This window comes from Canis aureus, chromosome 1, assembly GCF_053574225.1.
Source record: "Canis aureus isolate CA01 chromosome 1, VMU_Caureus_v.1.0, whole genome shotgun sequence".
Taxonomy (NCBI): domain Eukaryota; kingdom Metazoa; phylum Chordata; class Mammalia; order Carnivora; family Canidae; genus Canis; species Canis aureus.
The window spans coordinates 116,498,827-116,515,653 of record NC_135611.1 but is presented as its reverse complement, the minus strand read 5'-3'; the positions used below and the strand labels follow the sequence as shown (position 1 = coordinate 116,515,653).

At 40.0% G+C, this 16,827-nt stretch overlaps 1 protein-coding gene across 11 annotated transcripts in view; it reads right to left on the bottom strand.

Moving 5' to 3' along the window:
- Positions 1–16,827, bottom strand: part of ZNF793 (zinc finger protein 793) — a 40,086-nt gene that overhangs the window by 14,564 nt on the left and 8,695 nt on the right. For 5 of the 11 annotated variants that reach the window (XM_077910174.1, XM_077909411.1, XM_077909485.1 and 2 more), the window contains 3 exons: positions 7,098–7,158; positions 837–966; positions 198–293 (listed from right to left, as the gene is read on the bottom strand). In XM_077910174.1, coding sequence (XP_077766300.1) covers positions 198–293; positions 837–966; positions 7,098–7,112 — 241 coding nt within the window. In that variant the 5' untranslated portion in view covers positions 7,113–7,158. Of the gene's footprint in view, positions 1–197; positions 294–836; positions 967–7,097; positions 7,159–12,133; positions 12,246–13,226; positions 13,485–16,827 lie in introns of all 11 variants that reach the window. The other 6 variants (XM_077909642.1, XM_077909566.1, XM_077909931.1 and 3 more) reach the window with 6 other exon arrangements.

Genomic DNA, 16,827 nt, shown 5'->3' with positions numbered 1-16,827 from the left:
AAGATGAGAAGGAGAAGGAACATCTGGATAAGGAGGTGGGGTGCATGGATTTTGAAGGGTCATCAAGAAAGCTAAAGCTCTCCGAGAAATGTCTCCAGTTGCCTGCAAAGCTCTAAGGCTTTTGAGAACTGGACTCTGAATGAAATCCAAAAGGTGCTAGCCTCTAAAAGTGCCTCTTTTGCTACATTTATACTCACCCTGACAGTGGCAGCCTGAGCATGCTGCCTCACAAATCCATGGTGCTTCTTCCTGCTCCAGCTTGAGGATCACATATGGTTTAGTGCCTTCATAACCTGTTCCAGGGAAATGATCCAGGCCTTGGGCTGAGCTCCTTGGTCTTCAGGGCCACTCAGGCAGCATTAAAGGCTGCACAACAGACATTGTACTTGGGAGAAGACTGTACACACACCTCATCCAGAACCCAAAAGGAATTAGTAATTCAGGACCACTGAACCTCAAGCCAAACTCACTAAGGCAGCACAGTGTAAGAGTTAGGAAAGTGGACTGTGCAGCCAGACTGCTGGGGTTCAAATCCTACTCTGGATTTAGGTGAGTGACACTGGGCAAGTTACTTCACCTATCTTCACCTTCACAATGAATTCCAAAGTGTGTCTCTGTTTCCAAATGTGGAAAATAATGGTACCAATAGTACCTACCTTGTAAGGCTTTTAGGAGAATTCAAATAAGTTAATATTTTAAAAGTGGCTGAAATAGTGTCTGGCACATAGGAAGTATATGGTACTACAAATGCTCTAGGTACCTCAGTTAATTTTAGCAACTGAAAAAGGAAGGATTATTCAAGCATAATCTAGATTGTGTGGCGGAGCTGTTCTTACCCACTGAGACAAGGTTGCTGTAGGTCTCCAACATCACATCCCGGTACAGCGCCCTCTGGGCAGGATTCAGCCTGTACCACTCCTCTTGAGTGAAGCCCACTACCACATCTTTGAATGACACAGGTCTCTGCTGAAGACGAAATGACATTAAGTCACATGGGAAAAATGCAGCCAGAGGTGGATGGTATAGAGTGTTTATGCTCCTAGGTCAGAGTTTATCATGATCATTTATCTATCTAGAATGCCTCTTACATTCCTGGCTTTGGGCTTTATATGGTAGGAAAAATAACAATCACATTGGAACCCACTCTCATATACACTTTGAGTCAACATATATTAATTAAAGAAGACTTGTGGGGGGGGGGGGGAAGAAGACTTGTTCTGTGTACCCTAGTGAGGGTTGCTGGAGACATAGTCATGGATGGTTCCTAACTCAAGCTCTCACAGCCTGGCAAGAAAGCAATATGTAAAGCCATCTAGCTGAAAGTATAAGAGCTATGGTGGCAGGACATCTAGGTTACAGCATGTAGAAAAGTGTGAATGGTCCATTAAATGTTTCAAGGTCTAGCAAGGTGTCAGAGCTGGGGGATATTGAAGCTGAGTCTTCTCTATAGAAAGATGGAGAAGCTGTAATCCTTGCAGCGGGAGTAGCATGAACACGGGAATGGAGAACAGTGACTTTATGGGCTGCGAGGCTCTTAGTAACAGGAGTATACAGGGGACTGATGAGAGTGATGAGATGATGGATTTTAAGACAATGGAAAATCAGGGGAAGATATGTATAGAAAGCACATTCTATGAGGCATGTGGTGAGTTTCTTGCACTCCATGTCAAGTGGTACAGTGGTAATTCTAAGCAGACTGCAGAGTTAAGGACAGATATTGTATCCCTAGAGTAACCACTAAAATCATGGTGCAGAGGTGTACTGAAGTAAATGAATTCCAAAAATACTCATTTAATCCACACAAACACACACATAAGAGAAAAAATAAAGGAACAAAAGCACATGGGACAAACAGAAAACCAAATACTAAAAAGATATATAGAAGTCCAACCATACCAATAATTATATTCATATTAAATGACAGTAAATTATAACATAAGTTAATCTATGACTGAACACTCCAAAAGGCAGAGATTGTTAGGCTGGATAAAAAAGCGACACCTGTAAGAGATACAGAACTCACACATAATTTGAAAGTGAATGGATACAGAGAGAAATGTGGTAGGTGACCTGGGGAGAGGTAAAGAGTGTAATAACGCGGTGGAATAATAGCAGGTGGAAGACCGTGTTCACAGGTGAGACAGTAACAGTGAGACAGCAAAGGATCATTGTAAAGAAGAGCAGAGTCTGCACTTTAACTGGGTGTGGGGAGTAAAAGAGGGGTAACAGTAACACCCAACTCTCTCAAAGCCAACTGGGTGATGGTGGTGGTAAATCAGACATAAGAACCAAACAGCAGAAGCAAAGAGGAGGTGTTGTTAGACATGTAGGGACACATGGGTGGAGACACTTAGCAGGCAGCAGGATGGACATATGAGTCTTGTATCAAGAGCAAGATCAGGAAGGGAGCTAAAGCTCTGGGAACCACCAGCAGAGAAGTGGTAGCTAACATTGTCAGTGTGGGATTTCTCTGCAGGGAGACAGGATGAGCAAAGTGCCCAGGCCAGAGCTCCAATGGACACTAATAGATAGCTATAGATCCAGAGAAGGACCCACAGGTACTAACCTGAGGATGCCTGTGATATTGTGATACATTAAGAAATATACATTTTGCCTTCCATCCTGGTTCCTGGAACAGAGCTTCTTAAACCCTTGTAACTTTGTAATAGTGGTAATAGGAGTGTCTTTTGTTATTCCTAACAAGCCCCAGTCAACAAAATAAGAATTTATGCTAATGACAAGGAGGGGTCTGGTCATCAGAGAAACTAACCAATGTGATTAGAGGGTTGGAACTTCCAGCATCCTTCCCTACCACCCAGCCACTGGGGTGGGTGGGCGGTACCAGAGATTGAATAATTACCAATCAATGATTCAATCAACAATGCCTAAATAATGAAAATCTCATGAGGGACACCTGGGTGACTCAGCGGTTGGGCATCTGCCTTTGGCTCAGGGCGTGATCCCAGAATCCCAGGATCCAGTGCCACATCAGACTCCTTGCGTGGAGCCTGCTTCTCCCTCTGTCTGTGCCTCTGCCTCTCTCTCTCTCTCCCTGTCTCTCATGAATAAATAAATAAATAAATATCTTAAAAAACAATAAATTGAAGAAAGTTCTGTGAACCTTTATTTTTTTTTAATTTTTTAATTTTATTTATGATAGTCACACAGAGAGAGAGAGAGGCAGAGACACAGGCAGAGGGAGAAGCAGGCTCCATGCACCGGGAGCCCGACGTGGGACTCGATCCCGGGTCTCCAGGACCGCGCCCTGGGCCAAAGGCAGGCGCCAAACTGCTGCACCACCCAGGGATCCCCTTCTGTGAACCTTTAAAAAATAAAGAAAGAAAATCTCATGAAAAACTCAAGAGCTTCCAGGTTGGTGAATACATCTGGGGAGATGCACACCCTAAACTCCACACAGAAGTTCATGTGCTCAGGACCATTCTGTACCTTGTCATCCGGCTTTTCATTTGTATCCTTTATAATAAACCTGTAATAGTGAGAAAAGTGTCTCCCAGAGTTCTGTGAGTGATTATAGTATATTTTCAGAACTGAAGAGGGGGTCATAGGAACCCCCAATTTATAGCTAGAAGTTAGAAGTCCAGGTGACAATCTAGGATTTACAATTAGTATCTGAAGGGGAAACAGTCTTGTGAGACTGAGTCCCTAATTCATAGGGTTTGTGCTAACTCCAAGTTGAACTAAGTTGTAGGACACCCAGTTGGTGTCCACAAAGAATTAGAGAATTGGAGAATTACTTGGTATAGAGGAAAAAACTCCCCTATTCCTGTGAGTAGAGGAAACAGTACCTACGATAGATCTTCAAGTGACTGTAAAGAATTGAACCTTGCCCAAAGAGAGGTCTCATCTTTACACTCAGCTCCTGAGAGTTATTCTCTAAGCCCCTGGAATGTTCTGCTTGATATGTCTGTCTTTGTCTACCTAGGAGCCTTGGGCCACATGAGATAGTCTAGTAATGTGATTTCTGGTGGGGGCTTTGGGTCACAGGCATCAGGTCAACCTCAGGGGAGGCTGGTACATCTCTTTGAAAAATGTGGGGTCTTTCAGTGGCACCTGAGCAGTGGCCTAAGCAGATGAACCTGAAGGCAGGACCCAAACCAGAGTAAAGCCACAGATGCTGGCACATGAGACCCTAAGACCCATACAAAGACCATGTATAGGAGATACCAACCAGATATACTCTCTGATGCCAGAATAACATACCATGATAGTGGAGAGAACAATCAGGCTTTTATTACAGAGCATGGGGCCTGGCTCAGTTGACAGGCTCTGGGTAGGTATTTCCCAAATACAGCTAATTGGAGTGGGATGGGATGGGATGGGATTGGATGTGACAGAACATAACAAAATAGAAAAGATGTAATTTGGTACCCAAAAGGCCATGCCATTTTCACCAAACACAGGGATGAAGAGGAAAGAGATCGAAGAAACATTAAGGTTGTAAAATTAGCATGACTAAGTGACTGAGTATGAGGGGGGAAGATGGGGAGAAGTCAAGGACAAATCTCAGGCTTCTGGCTTGCCCAGTGGTATGGTACCATCTCCTGAGATGGGAAACTGGGGCACAAAGAAGTCCCAAGACTTGTGCAAGGTCATACAGATGGTAAGGACTGGAATTCAAACTCAGTAGTCTAGTTCTAAGTCTGTGCTCCTACCCAGTATATGCTGTTGCATTGAACACAGAAGAAGGGGCGAAAGGTACAGTCTAACTTAGCAGAACAATCAAAAAGCATCTTCTTATTTCAGCCTCAGCAAAGTCACCTGGGATGTTGGCCAGAATAGTCTTAGTAAAGTGGGGAGAGAAGACGTTAGACTCAAGAAAAAGTAAGAAGGGGATCCCTGGGTGGCTCAGCGGTTTAGCGCCCGCCTTCGGCCCAGGATGTAATCCTGGAGTCCCAGGATCGAGTCCTGCGTCGGGCTCCCTGCATGGAGCCTGCCTCTCTCCTCTCTGTGTCTCTCATGAATGAATAAATAAAATCTTAAAAAAAAAAAAAAAGAAAGAAAGAGTAAGAAACAGGATATGGAAACATGAAGATCAGAAGTCACTGCAGGAGATGAAGGAGGTTAGGGGAGAAAGGAAAAGGAAAGGACTTTGTGGTTTGGAAGTGGTGACGGTTTCTAGCGCTGGAGGCACTGACAATGGTTGTAGGGACAAGGGAAGAGATCTGGGAAAGGGGAGAGGATGGGTCTCCAGAAAAAGATGTCCTTGCTGGAGGGAGGGCTCCAAAGAGGTGGAAATACAAGAACCCAGGGGCTAAGGGGGAGTCTCATCAAGACACAGGGCCCTCCATCATCTTAAGATGGTGAGGGTCGGGCTCTCTGCATGGAGCCTGCTTCTCCCTCTGCCTGTGTCTCTGCCTCTCTCTATCTCTCTCTCTGCACCTCTATGAATAAGTAAATAAAATCTTAAAAAAAAAAAAAAAAAGATGGTGAGGAAGGTAAGGGGAATTGGGAACACTTCACACTGAGACTTGGTAGGGAATAAGATGTTCAGTTTGCTGCCAAACTAATAAAGATAGTTAAGGGAATGATAGTAACTTAAATAATAGACAGCTCTTCTGTTCCTCAGTCTAGCTCAAGGACACAGATACCCTGGATCAAAATCAGGACTTCCATACAAATGGAGGAAGCTTCTTGTCTGCTGCTCCCTTCAAAAATAAATAACATTTGTGTTTTCACCTTCTTCTAACTTAGCATTTTATTCCATTACATATATGGGCTGCAAAGCATAGAGAAGTTGGAACTTCCTGTAACTCTCATACAGATGAAAACACTATCTCATCATTGGGAAGCTAAGGCATGATGCTTTTGGTCACTTCAAAACCCCAGAGTTCTGTGGGGCTAACACTCAACTCCAAGGGAAGAGCTGAACCACTGTAGAAAACATGCTTCTGCATTTGTTCATTATCGTTTAGATTTCTGTCCTCTATGCTAGTGCTTCTCACACTTACAAGAGCATAAGGACCACAGAGAGCTTGTTCAACACAGATCTCCAGGCTCCACCCTCAAATAACCTGATTTGAGCAGGTCCGGGGTCTAGGTCTAGACATTCTGTATGTCTAACAAGCTCCCAGGAGAAGCCCATGTCCTGCGACCACATGGTTAGCAGCAGTGTTCCTCTACTACAGCCATAAGAAGACCCCTCTGGGAAATGTCTTTAGAAACTGCCTTGAAAAGCTAGTTTTCTCTTAGAAATAACAGCATGCTTCTATCCTATGGCCAATGCAAATCATGGGTTGTGTTTGCCTTTTTGCTGGGCTACCAGGAAGACCACAATTAATGACTCTTTTTTTTGTTGTTGTTGTTGTTGTTGTTGTCAATTAATGACTCTTGTTGGACTGTTTTGTACATCTGTATTCCAACAAAGAAGGTTCCTTGCATCATTCCTTGTAATATCAAATTTGGAAATTACCTGAATGTTATAAAATGAAGGACTGGTTAAATCAGTCATATTCCATGTGTGTGATGGAGCGTTATGTACCTTGTTAAAAAAAAAATGGTGTGGTCCCAAGTACTAACATGTACAATCTCTAGAATATTTTAATTGAAGAAAAAAAAAGGGTAGATTAGTATGTATAACAAAGGTCTTGCCATTGTATCTACGTGTAGATAGAAGATGTGGTGTTCCACCCAAATCCCCCTGAGGAACTGAGGTATATCTCCCAGCTACTAGGAGAAGACTGGCTACTGCAGGCTTGAGACCTTTTGCAAAGAGCCCTGGGTCAAAGGCAGCTACCCATCAAGCTTATGTCCCCTCCATGGGGCAGCCTACAACCAATGACTGGTTGATTTCAGAATATAAAAGTCTCCTTCCTCTATTCAGGAAAATGGCAAGAGCCATCCCAGCTCTAAAGCATGTGGTAAAGTCAGCTCGTGCCTCTGTTTAACGCCCTCTGCCTAATCCTGCTTCCTTCACTCCTTATAGGTCTCCCTAGTAAACTGCATGTGTGCAAATCTCCATCCCCAAGTCTGTTTTCTGAGAACCCAGCCTGCGATAAAGTACATATGCTTGAATGCACATATTTTTTCTAGAACACTTTCCCAAGAAGGGAACTTTGGCTACTTTACGTCACACTTACCTGGTACTCAATCATTTTCTGCTGTTCTTGGAAAAAGATTTGAGTCCTGTGAAGACAGAGACTGGGGGGAAGAAGATGGAGAAAGAGAGAACAGAGTTGTGAGGGACCAGGCCCATCTCAGAACTTGCAAAGTCTCTACATAAATCTTGTACAAAAACCTATCCTTTAAATCACTGTGATAGAAGAAAAAAAAAAATGGTGCCATTCAATTCAGAAGATGGATGCATAAAACAGACCTCCGAAGAAGTAAAAGCTGCTGAGTAAGAAGTGAAAATTTATTTAAAAACCAAAATCCTTGGGATTCCTGGGTGGCTCAGCGGTTAACCGCGTCTGCCTTCAGCCCAGGGCGTGATCCTGGAATACTGGGATCGAGTCCTACATTGGGCTCCCTCCATGGAGCCTGCTTCTCCCTCTCCCTATGTCTCTGCCTCTCTCTTTCTGTGTCTCTTATGAAGAAATAAATACAATCTTTAAAAAACAAACAAACAAACAAACAAACAAAATCTTAAAACAAATAACTGGCCCCAGAAAAATGGATCCACATTCATGCTCTGAGAGGGATCACCTCTGCAGAACAATACATTTTCTCTTGAAGGCAAAATGCTTGGGATTTGCCTCTTCGTTTACTTTTAAAGTTGTACATGTTCACCTATCAGTGCTGATGAAATCCTATATTTGGGATGCTTTTCTAATAAATTATATTATCATTTAAAAGAAAAGTATATACTGAAAAAGGGCTTTTGTAACTTACTACAAAGAACTCAAAGCAAAATAAAATGACCACATAACATTAGTAAAACTAACAGTTATTTACATTGTGGTACAAATGATTACTGAAAGGGTACACCTTGTTATTCATCCAACATATTAAGTGTTGTTAAGGGGAATCCCTGGGTGGCTCAGAGGTTTAGCACCTGCCTTCGGCCCAAGGTGTGATCCTGGGGTCCCGGGATCGAGTCCCACATCAGGCTCCCTGCATGGAGTCTGCTTCTCTCTCTGCCTGTGTCTCTGCCTCTCTCTCTGAGTCTTTCATGAATGGATAAATAAAATCTTAAAAAAATAATAATAATAATTTTCAACAGATGAGAACAAATGACAGTTATTTTTAAGATGTTTAAAGAGATAACTACATGGCTTAAATTGAAAAGAGCAGATCATGGTTTAAGAGTGTAAATATTTTATGATGTACTTGAATGTTTAACGGAAAAATCATCAATGGGATAACTCATGATTTTAAAACCTGAATCTTTTGTAGCTGTTTCACAAAAAATCGGCTAGTGCCCAGATTCTGATCTCTTTCACTGATTTCCCTAAAAAGGAACTAAAGCTCCTTGGAAAACAGCTGAGTCCACATCTGGGGCAAAGAACACAAGAAGCACCTCTGTAATCCTGAGTGCCAGAAAACTACGACACTTCTTCAGTGATGGGTCTTGGCAAAGGGGGGGAGGAGCCAGCCTCAAGGTTCCAACCATGCCAGGAGGAGTGGTAAGAGCAAACTGGCCATATCTACCAAAGCTAAACATCAATACTTCATGGTCCAGTAATTCCATATGAACGCACATGTTGTTCACAAACTTTTAGTCTATAAAAGCTGTGAATTTGCAGTGAAAATCAAAAATCACAATATTAACTTTCTTCTCTTAAATTAACTGGCACTGTAATTAAATCAGACTACTAGAACATGGAGGCTTTCAATTTCCAAAACATCCATACATTAGGAAATGTTGAACTAAATTGATACAAAACATTATTAATAAAGAATGTTCAGGTTTCCCGACCACAGAAGTGAGAAACCTAATAAAGAGTTCTGAAAATACTGTGCCATTAATCTATAGCCTGGAATTAAAAATCCACACTTAGGAACTACAAGGGCTCTCATGCATGGCTCCTGGGATTGTAATTTGGTTCAACCATTTTGGAAAAATGGCCCTATCAAAAGCTTCCAGTTAGTTTAGTGATTAACAGAAGACACCAGATTCAAGGGGAAAAAACTCTTTCAAAATGAATACATTCTTCTAGCTTTGTTTTACAGAAGCCTTTTCTCACTAATCTACTGACAAATCATCTTTTGTTTGGTTTTGTTTTTTACAAATCATCTTTTGAAAAAGGAAATGATTCTAAAGTGCTGGAAATATTCTCTGTCATGATCTGGGTGGTCGGTACATGAGGATACACATATGGAAAAATTCTTAACACTAGTACTAAATGAGTTAATGATTTACTTTTCTCAGTGAACAATGAATATCCACCATCAAAATGCTTTGAAATACTGTATAGGGGGAACCCTGGGTGGCACAGCAGTTTAGTGCCTGCCTTTGGCCCAGGGCACGATCCTGGAGACCCGGGATTGAATCCCACGTCGGGCTCCCGGTGCATGGAGCCTGCTTCTCCCTCTGCCTATGTCTCTGCCTCTCTCTCTCTCTGGATGACTATTATAAATAAATAAAAATTAAAAAAAAAAAAAAGAAATACTGTATAGGTCAGAAAGCATGGCTCATATCAAAATGCTTTGAAATATTGTATAGGTCAGAAAGCATGGCTCATACAGCAAAGTTAGTGTAAAATAGGCATTTAGCTATCAGGACTGAGCAGTGAGCTTATTATGCCTTTAAGAATATCTTTTTCTGGGATCCCTGGGTGGCGCAGCGGTTTGGTGCCTGCCTTTGGCCCAGGGCGCGATCCCGGTGCATGGAGCCTGCTTCTCCCTCTGCCTGTGTCTCTGCCTCTCTTTCTCTCTGTGTGACTATCATAAATAAATTAAAAAAAAAAAAAAAAGAAAAAAAAAAAAAAGAATATCTTTTTCTTTATCGAGGTATAATTTACATATAATAAATGAATCCAGTTTAATTGTATACTTCAATGAGTTTTGACGAATGTATTCATTCGCCCACATAACTAACCCCCACGCCATCAGGATATGGAACATTTCCAGGAACATCCTGTTCACATGATATAATAACGAATTTGTCTTAATGGTGTTAAGATTAACTACTTAGATTCCTGTCTCTTCTATAGAAGAAATTTAAAAAGTGATTTCCTTGAATGTTAGGTAAAATACTCTGTTTAAATAATACATAAATTATTTTTGTTTATTATTATGTTATTATTATTTGTTAAAATTATTATTTTAGCTATACCAGTAAGTCAAAAAAGTAGTTTTAAAAAAGTATGATCTACTGTTTGAATTTCATGTATATGAAAGTCAGAAACAGGCCACCCTAACCTATGTGATAGCTGTGACTAGGCATTGTGTGGGAGGGGTAGGGGAAGGCTTCAGAGTGCTGTAAATGTTCTCTATTACAATCTAGGTGGTGGCTACGTGAGCATGCACATATGGAACAATTATTAAGCTACACACTGTTCTCTATGCACATTACATCTCAAGTTAAAAACAACTCCCCACAATCCCATTATTTAAAAAAATCTATGTGTAGAAAAGCTTTCAGCATGAAATACAATAAAATGTTATTAGTGCCTTGATTTGGGTGGTAGAATGTTTCTGATTCTAATCTATAACTGAAACGCACACACACACAATTCATTATTTACAAGTTACTGTTCTACTGCCTTTTTTCATCATGAGGGAAGCCACAGGAGGGCTTTACAAGGGGGAGAGGGTTCTCTGAGAGAACTGAACTGTCCATCAGGCTCTGAGCTGGCAGGAAAGGTCTGGGGCCCAGCAGGCTGGGGCAGTTAATCCAGCCCATTCAGTTCTTTAAAAGAGTACACTCCCTCCCTCATCCTCCTGGACTTTAGCTACTCAGCCTCAGCCTGGTCTTTATGGCTGCAAGACGCCAGCTGAGTGGTGGTGTGGCAAATGTGCTAGCGAATGTGTGGCTGGAAGCCTGTGTTCTGGCCCTGGCTCTGTGACCATCTAGGTTTGTGGCCTGGGAGAGTCACTTCCTTCACCTTTAAATGAGATGGCAGCATCAGTGGATGAAAATCATGAAGAAACATCAGACAAAATCATGTTGAGTGACAGTAACACAAAATAAGTGGCCTATACTCTTCATAAATGTTGACTTCATGAAGGATAAAAACTGAGGAACTGATTCCCATTAAAGGAGACCAAATGGATATGTCAACTAAAGGTAGCCTGTGATCCTGAATTGGATTCTGGAATGAAAAAGGAAATGTTGCTATGAAATGATATTATTGGTTCACATCTGAATAGGGACTGTGGATTAGGTAATGGTATTAAATCAGTGTGTTAACTGCCTGGTTTTGAAAACTGCACTATATATATAGGAAAATGTTCTTGTTCTTAGGAAATGCCCACCGAAGTATAGAATAAGTCTATAACTTATTCTCAAATACTTGAGAAAAAAAGGATAAAAATAACATTTATAATATGACATATATATACATACACAGAGACAGCATGAGCATGTAAGCATTTATCTGGGTGAATGTAAATGAACGATATATAAAAGTTGACAGTAATATCCCTGCAAATTTTCCAAATAAAGTTTAATTTTAAAAAAATCTATGGCTATAGTAGGTCTGCTGCCACCATTGCTCAGAGAATCCAAGGACTTTTTTGCTCCTTGGTGAGGATGGAGTGAACTCCTCATATTCCCAGAAGCCAGGTGAGGTGGCAAAAATGACAAGGGAGCAACTTAGAGTCTGGAAAGTACCAGTAAGAGTAAGGGAGTGGGCTGGCTACATCCCAGGCTACAAGATGGCAGAATGTACTCTGTTGGACCAATGTCTCCTTCCCTTGAGAAAGCAAGCCTATCTCACTTGGCCTTCCCTGCTTCCCTCTTCACTTCTGTCTCTCTAAATCTTGGGACCAAACTCTCCCCCACCATGGAGGGTCCCTGGAAGGAGCAACACCAAAATGAGTCTTGTTCAGCTTCTGGCTGAGGGATGATGCTATTTCCTGTTACTTAGGGGTCTCTGCTCTGGCAAGAGTCTCGGAACCTAGCTTCCTCCTTCCCAAGAGATTCTTGTCCCAAGTTCCCCTCTCCGAGTCCAGAGGGTCTTCAACCTGGCCTGCTAGTTCCTCACAGCTCCATCTCTCAACCATAACTCACCCTCAACTATAGCCCCAGGCAGGGCCTTCTGTAGACTTGACCAAGGTCCTGTGAAGCCCTGCTGTCAACGAGGTGGTGGGACCCACACAGGTGTACAGGGGACTCAAGTAACCTGAAAATAAACAGACCCCATGGTAAGAGTCATCCAACAGTCCCTTCCCAGATACTCTCTGAGGCCCAAGAGGAAGAAGCCTGAAGAGCACTGTGTAGGAAAACAGAGCTGAGTGATGGCTTGCTCTGGGTTTGGGGTAGGGGATCTTCTGAAAAGACTGTGAGCCTCAGAATCACTCAGACAGAAGTTTGAACCAAACAATTCCTCTAACCAAATTAGGGGAATCTAGGCCAAACAGTTTACCTCCCTGGTGCTCAGTTTCCTTATCTGTGAAAACAAGAATGAAATGATAAAAAAATAAAATTAAAAAGCCCATCTCAGAGCCTTTCTATGAATTACCTCATTGAATACATACTCAGGTAAGGTTGAAAGGGGCTGAATTATGAATTAACCCCTTTATCCCTCTTATCACTTAGGAAATTCCAAGGGTTTCAGGAGATCTATGCCAGAAATGGACTGAATACCAAATATGTACTTGGTATTTATAAGAAGTAATATGCATTTCTTCTTATAAATCATAGTATCACACAGACTAAAATATGAAAGGCAAAAAACAGTAATTGGGTGCACATGATAAAATTAAGGAGACTTTTTTTTTCAACTTCCTTCAAAAATGAGGTAAAATTGTTTAGTAATTTTTCTTTTTTCATTAAAGAGCAGATTATTTTTCTACTAGAGGGCCCCATCTACACACGGCCTAGTACAGCAGACAAAGCCACGGTGTCATGAGCTCTAAGGAAAGAAATGTGAAAAACAAGGTTCCCTTCCTCCCTCAGCCCCAAGTCCTCCCCACATTGAGCAACTCTGGGGAGGACCTGGTGGAAGGAGAAAAGTAAATATTGGTAAGTGGTACCAACATGTAGTTGGTCTCCCTACAGAAGCATAGCAATTATCCGAAGGGCTACCACTTCTTCTTAACTACAGATTCTCACACATCTGTATCACCAGTCCCTCAAAAGTAATATTTTACTACATACTCACCATCATTTGGATGCTCTCAGGCATAAATTTAAAACCAGACAGATCATAGATCTCTCCTTCCCATTCACAATAGTGAACTCAGTGGCTTTTCCCTCAATTGGCTCTTCTTCTTGGGTCATAGCCTTTATTTCCTGAAGCTCTACAACATGTTTTAAAACTTTGTCTGGCACGCTGCTCCACGTTACTTATTCTTCAGAAATATCCTGGCTATTCTCAAATGTTTCATCTTCAGTATGAAATGCAGAATTATTTTGTTAACTAAAAAAGAAAACCCTTCTTAGATTTTGCTTGACACAGCACTAAACAGGTCTATTCTTTTAAGGAAATGTTTCAAAATTTGAAAAATATCAAGCCTTTTGATCCAAGATCAAGACTTCTCCATTTAGTCAAGACTCCTTTTACATTCCAAGACATTTTTATACTTTGCTTCATGTAGGTACACTAATTCTCTTTTTATATTTATTACTAGGCAGCCAACTATGTTTTGGGTTGCTATTCTAAATGGCATGTTGTCATCCCCATAATTACTAACTGAAATTGAAAAGTCATCAATCTATTTTCCTATATTCATTTTAAAACCACCTTACTGAACTTTCTTAATATCTACAATAATTTTGGAATTAATCTTCTTGAGCTCTGGCCAAGCAGTTGGGGGGAGATATGTAATTACTTCATCTCCAAATACTTAATGCTTTATTCTTCTCTTTTCTAAATATGTTATGCCTCTCACCTCACTGATTACTGTACTCACTAGTACTCTAGAAGGTAAACTCTTAGTAGGACACAATAGGCTGCTCACTTGAATGAGAGTGCTTTGTATTCTGTCATTAAGTATGATACTGACTTTTGATTTGAGGTAAAGGAGTTCTTTTTTTTTTTTGAGGTAAAGGAGTTCTTATTGTGTTTAAAACGTATGAACACAGTATTGTTTTATGATTTTTTTAAATCCAAAACAAATGTTGAACTTTATCACTTTTTAAAATCATCTATGGCATAACTATATGATGTTTTTCCTTTGACTTACTAATATGCTAAAATTCATTAATAAATTTATTTTTTTAGAGATTTTATTTATTTATATAACAGAGACAGAGAGCGAGAGAGCGCACACAAACAGGGGCAGTGGCAGGCAGAGGGAGAATCAGGCTCCTTCCTGGAGCAGTGAGCCCCATTGCAGTGTTCGATCCCAGGGTCCCGGTCCCAGGGTCCCGGGATTACAACCTGAGGCAAAGGCATACGCTCAACCAACTGAGCCACCCAGGTGCCCCTAACAAATTCTTTAATACCGAATTTACTTTACATCTTTAGGATGAATTTCCTTGTAGTCAGAATGCATTATTATTTGAATGCATTATTAACTTATTCTATTTTTTTAGGCTTTTACATATATAGTCACAAAGTTGGTCCAGGATTTTTTCCATTTTTTGTAACCAATGCAACAATGATGGCTTTATAAAAAAAGGTGGTCATGCTTTCCTTCTTCATAAATTCCCTGGGAGAGTTTAACTATTTGAAGAATTATATGTTACTTGGAAGTCACTTGAAGGCTCTATAAGAAATTGCCAGTTGACCCATCAAAGTCTGATAGTTGAGTTATTGGCTTTTTTTTTTTTTTTTCTTTTTGAGAAGAGAAGTAGGATGGCAGGAAGTGGTGTGTAGGAATCTTTTTGAGTAGTTCAAACTTACACAGCTATTGATCTTTTAGTTTTCTTTCTCTTTGTATGGGAGTTTTGTACAGCCATATATTCCTAGAAAATCATGCTCTGCATCCTAGCTTTCAAATATATTAAAGTTTTACCAAGATACTTTTTAATGATATGGTTATTCTTTTTGAATTCTTGTGTGTGTATGTGTTCATTTCCTTCTGACTTGGTAAAGTTTGCTATGATTTATCTATATTATTAATTTTTTAAAATTAGATTTATCAGTTTCCTCTTTTTTAACTCATTAATTTCCTATTATATTTATATTTATTGATTCCTTCCACTTCTCACATGCATTTTCTAACTTCTTTGATTAAATGTTTAATTAAGACACAAAGCAAAACCATAGAAAACTATCCACAGTTTGGTATAACTCAGTTGAAGACACTATCCCACATTATCTCATCTGACCTCTTCCATCTTGATTTTTTTTTTAAAAAGTAAGATTTACAGTCACAGAAAATGAAACCATTTATGTTTTAGATTTTCTAACACATATAGATCATTTCATCAGGTTTTGACAATCCTACCATATTTCTGACAGTTCATTTCTCTTCCTTCTCTGGCTCCCAATCTCTTATTGTGAGAGCACTACAGAAATCCACCTGAACCAGAGTAGGACTCTAGAGGTTTCCTGTCTGTGTGAGTTATCACATGATCTGACAACTCTTTTTCTATGACTAGTCAATCTCCCAAGATGTTTTCTTTAAGATTTAGAAGGTTTGAGCTCTGGCTCACGGTCAAACTCAACATTTTAACCAGCTTTGTAAATTTCAGATGTATAATTTCTATTTTACATGTAACTAGGCCACACCATTATATTTTACTGATAAATTCTTAGAAGATTAGGGAAAGTTTCAACTGATAAATGTAGAAGGAATGATGTAATTAGAAAAATTATCATTTGGCAATCATAATAGTAATTAATTTGAGCAAGAATCATTAATAGATACTAATGCTAGTGAATGAAAATTTGAGGTTACTTACATGGTCTCAAAACATTTCTCCCTAAGATACCAAACAACATAATTTCAAAGGGGAGGACCCTGGTGGACATACCTTAACCAAATGATCAAAGTTAACACTACAAGCAATGTGAGAAACCGATATCAAGCATCTCCTGAACACGGCACATTGAGAACACAACATCACTTTTATGGTATTTTCTTCATGATTCTAATCATGAAGAAAAATCAGAAAAACTTAAATTGAAGAACATCCTATAAAAATAATTAGACTAGGGGCACCTGGGTAGCTCAGTTAAGCATCTACCATCCGCTCAGGTCAGAATCCCAGGGTTGTGGCACTGATTTCCAAGTCAGGCTCTCTGCTCAGCAGGGAGTCTGCTTCTCCTTCTTCCTCTGCTGCTTCCCCTGCTTGCGCTTGTGTTATGCTCTCTTTCTCTCTCTCAAATAAATAAATCTTTTTTAAAAATTGGCCTAAAAAAAAAAATTGGCCTATACTTCTCCAAATGTCGAGAAGAAAAAAATGACTGAAAAAATATTCCAAATTTAACAAAGTCTAAAGAGACAAGACAACTAAATGCAACACGTAATCATGAATTTGATTCCTGAACCAGAAAAAATAATTTCTATAAAGGACATTATTGGGGCAACTGGAAAAACCTAAGTAAAGTCTGTGGATTATGTGCAATGTTAACTTCCCTGCTTTTGATAATTATATTGTGGTCATATAAGGAAATATACATAGGGTTAAAGGACCATCATATCTGCAAGTATCAAATGGATCAAAAAAAAAAAAAAGAAAACCCACATATATATAGCAAGAAAATAAAATTATTTGCACATATAGGAAAGTGTTAACTATTGCAGAATCTGAGTGAAGGGTGTAATAGGAATTTTTGTACTATTCTTGTAACTTTTCTAAGTCTGAAATTA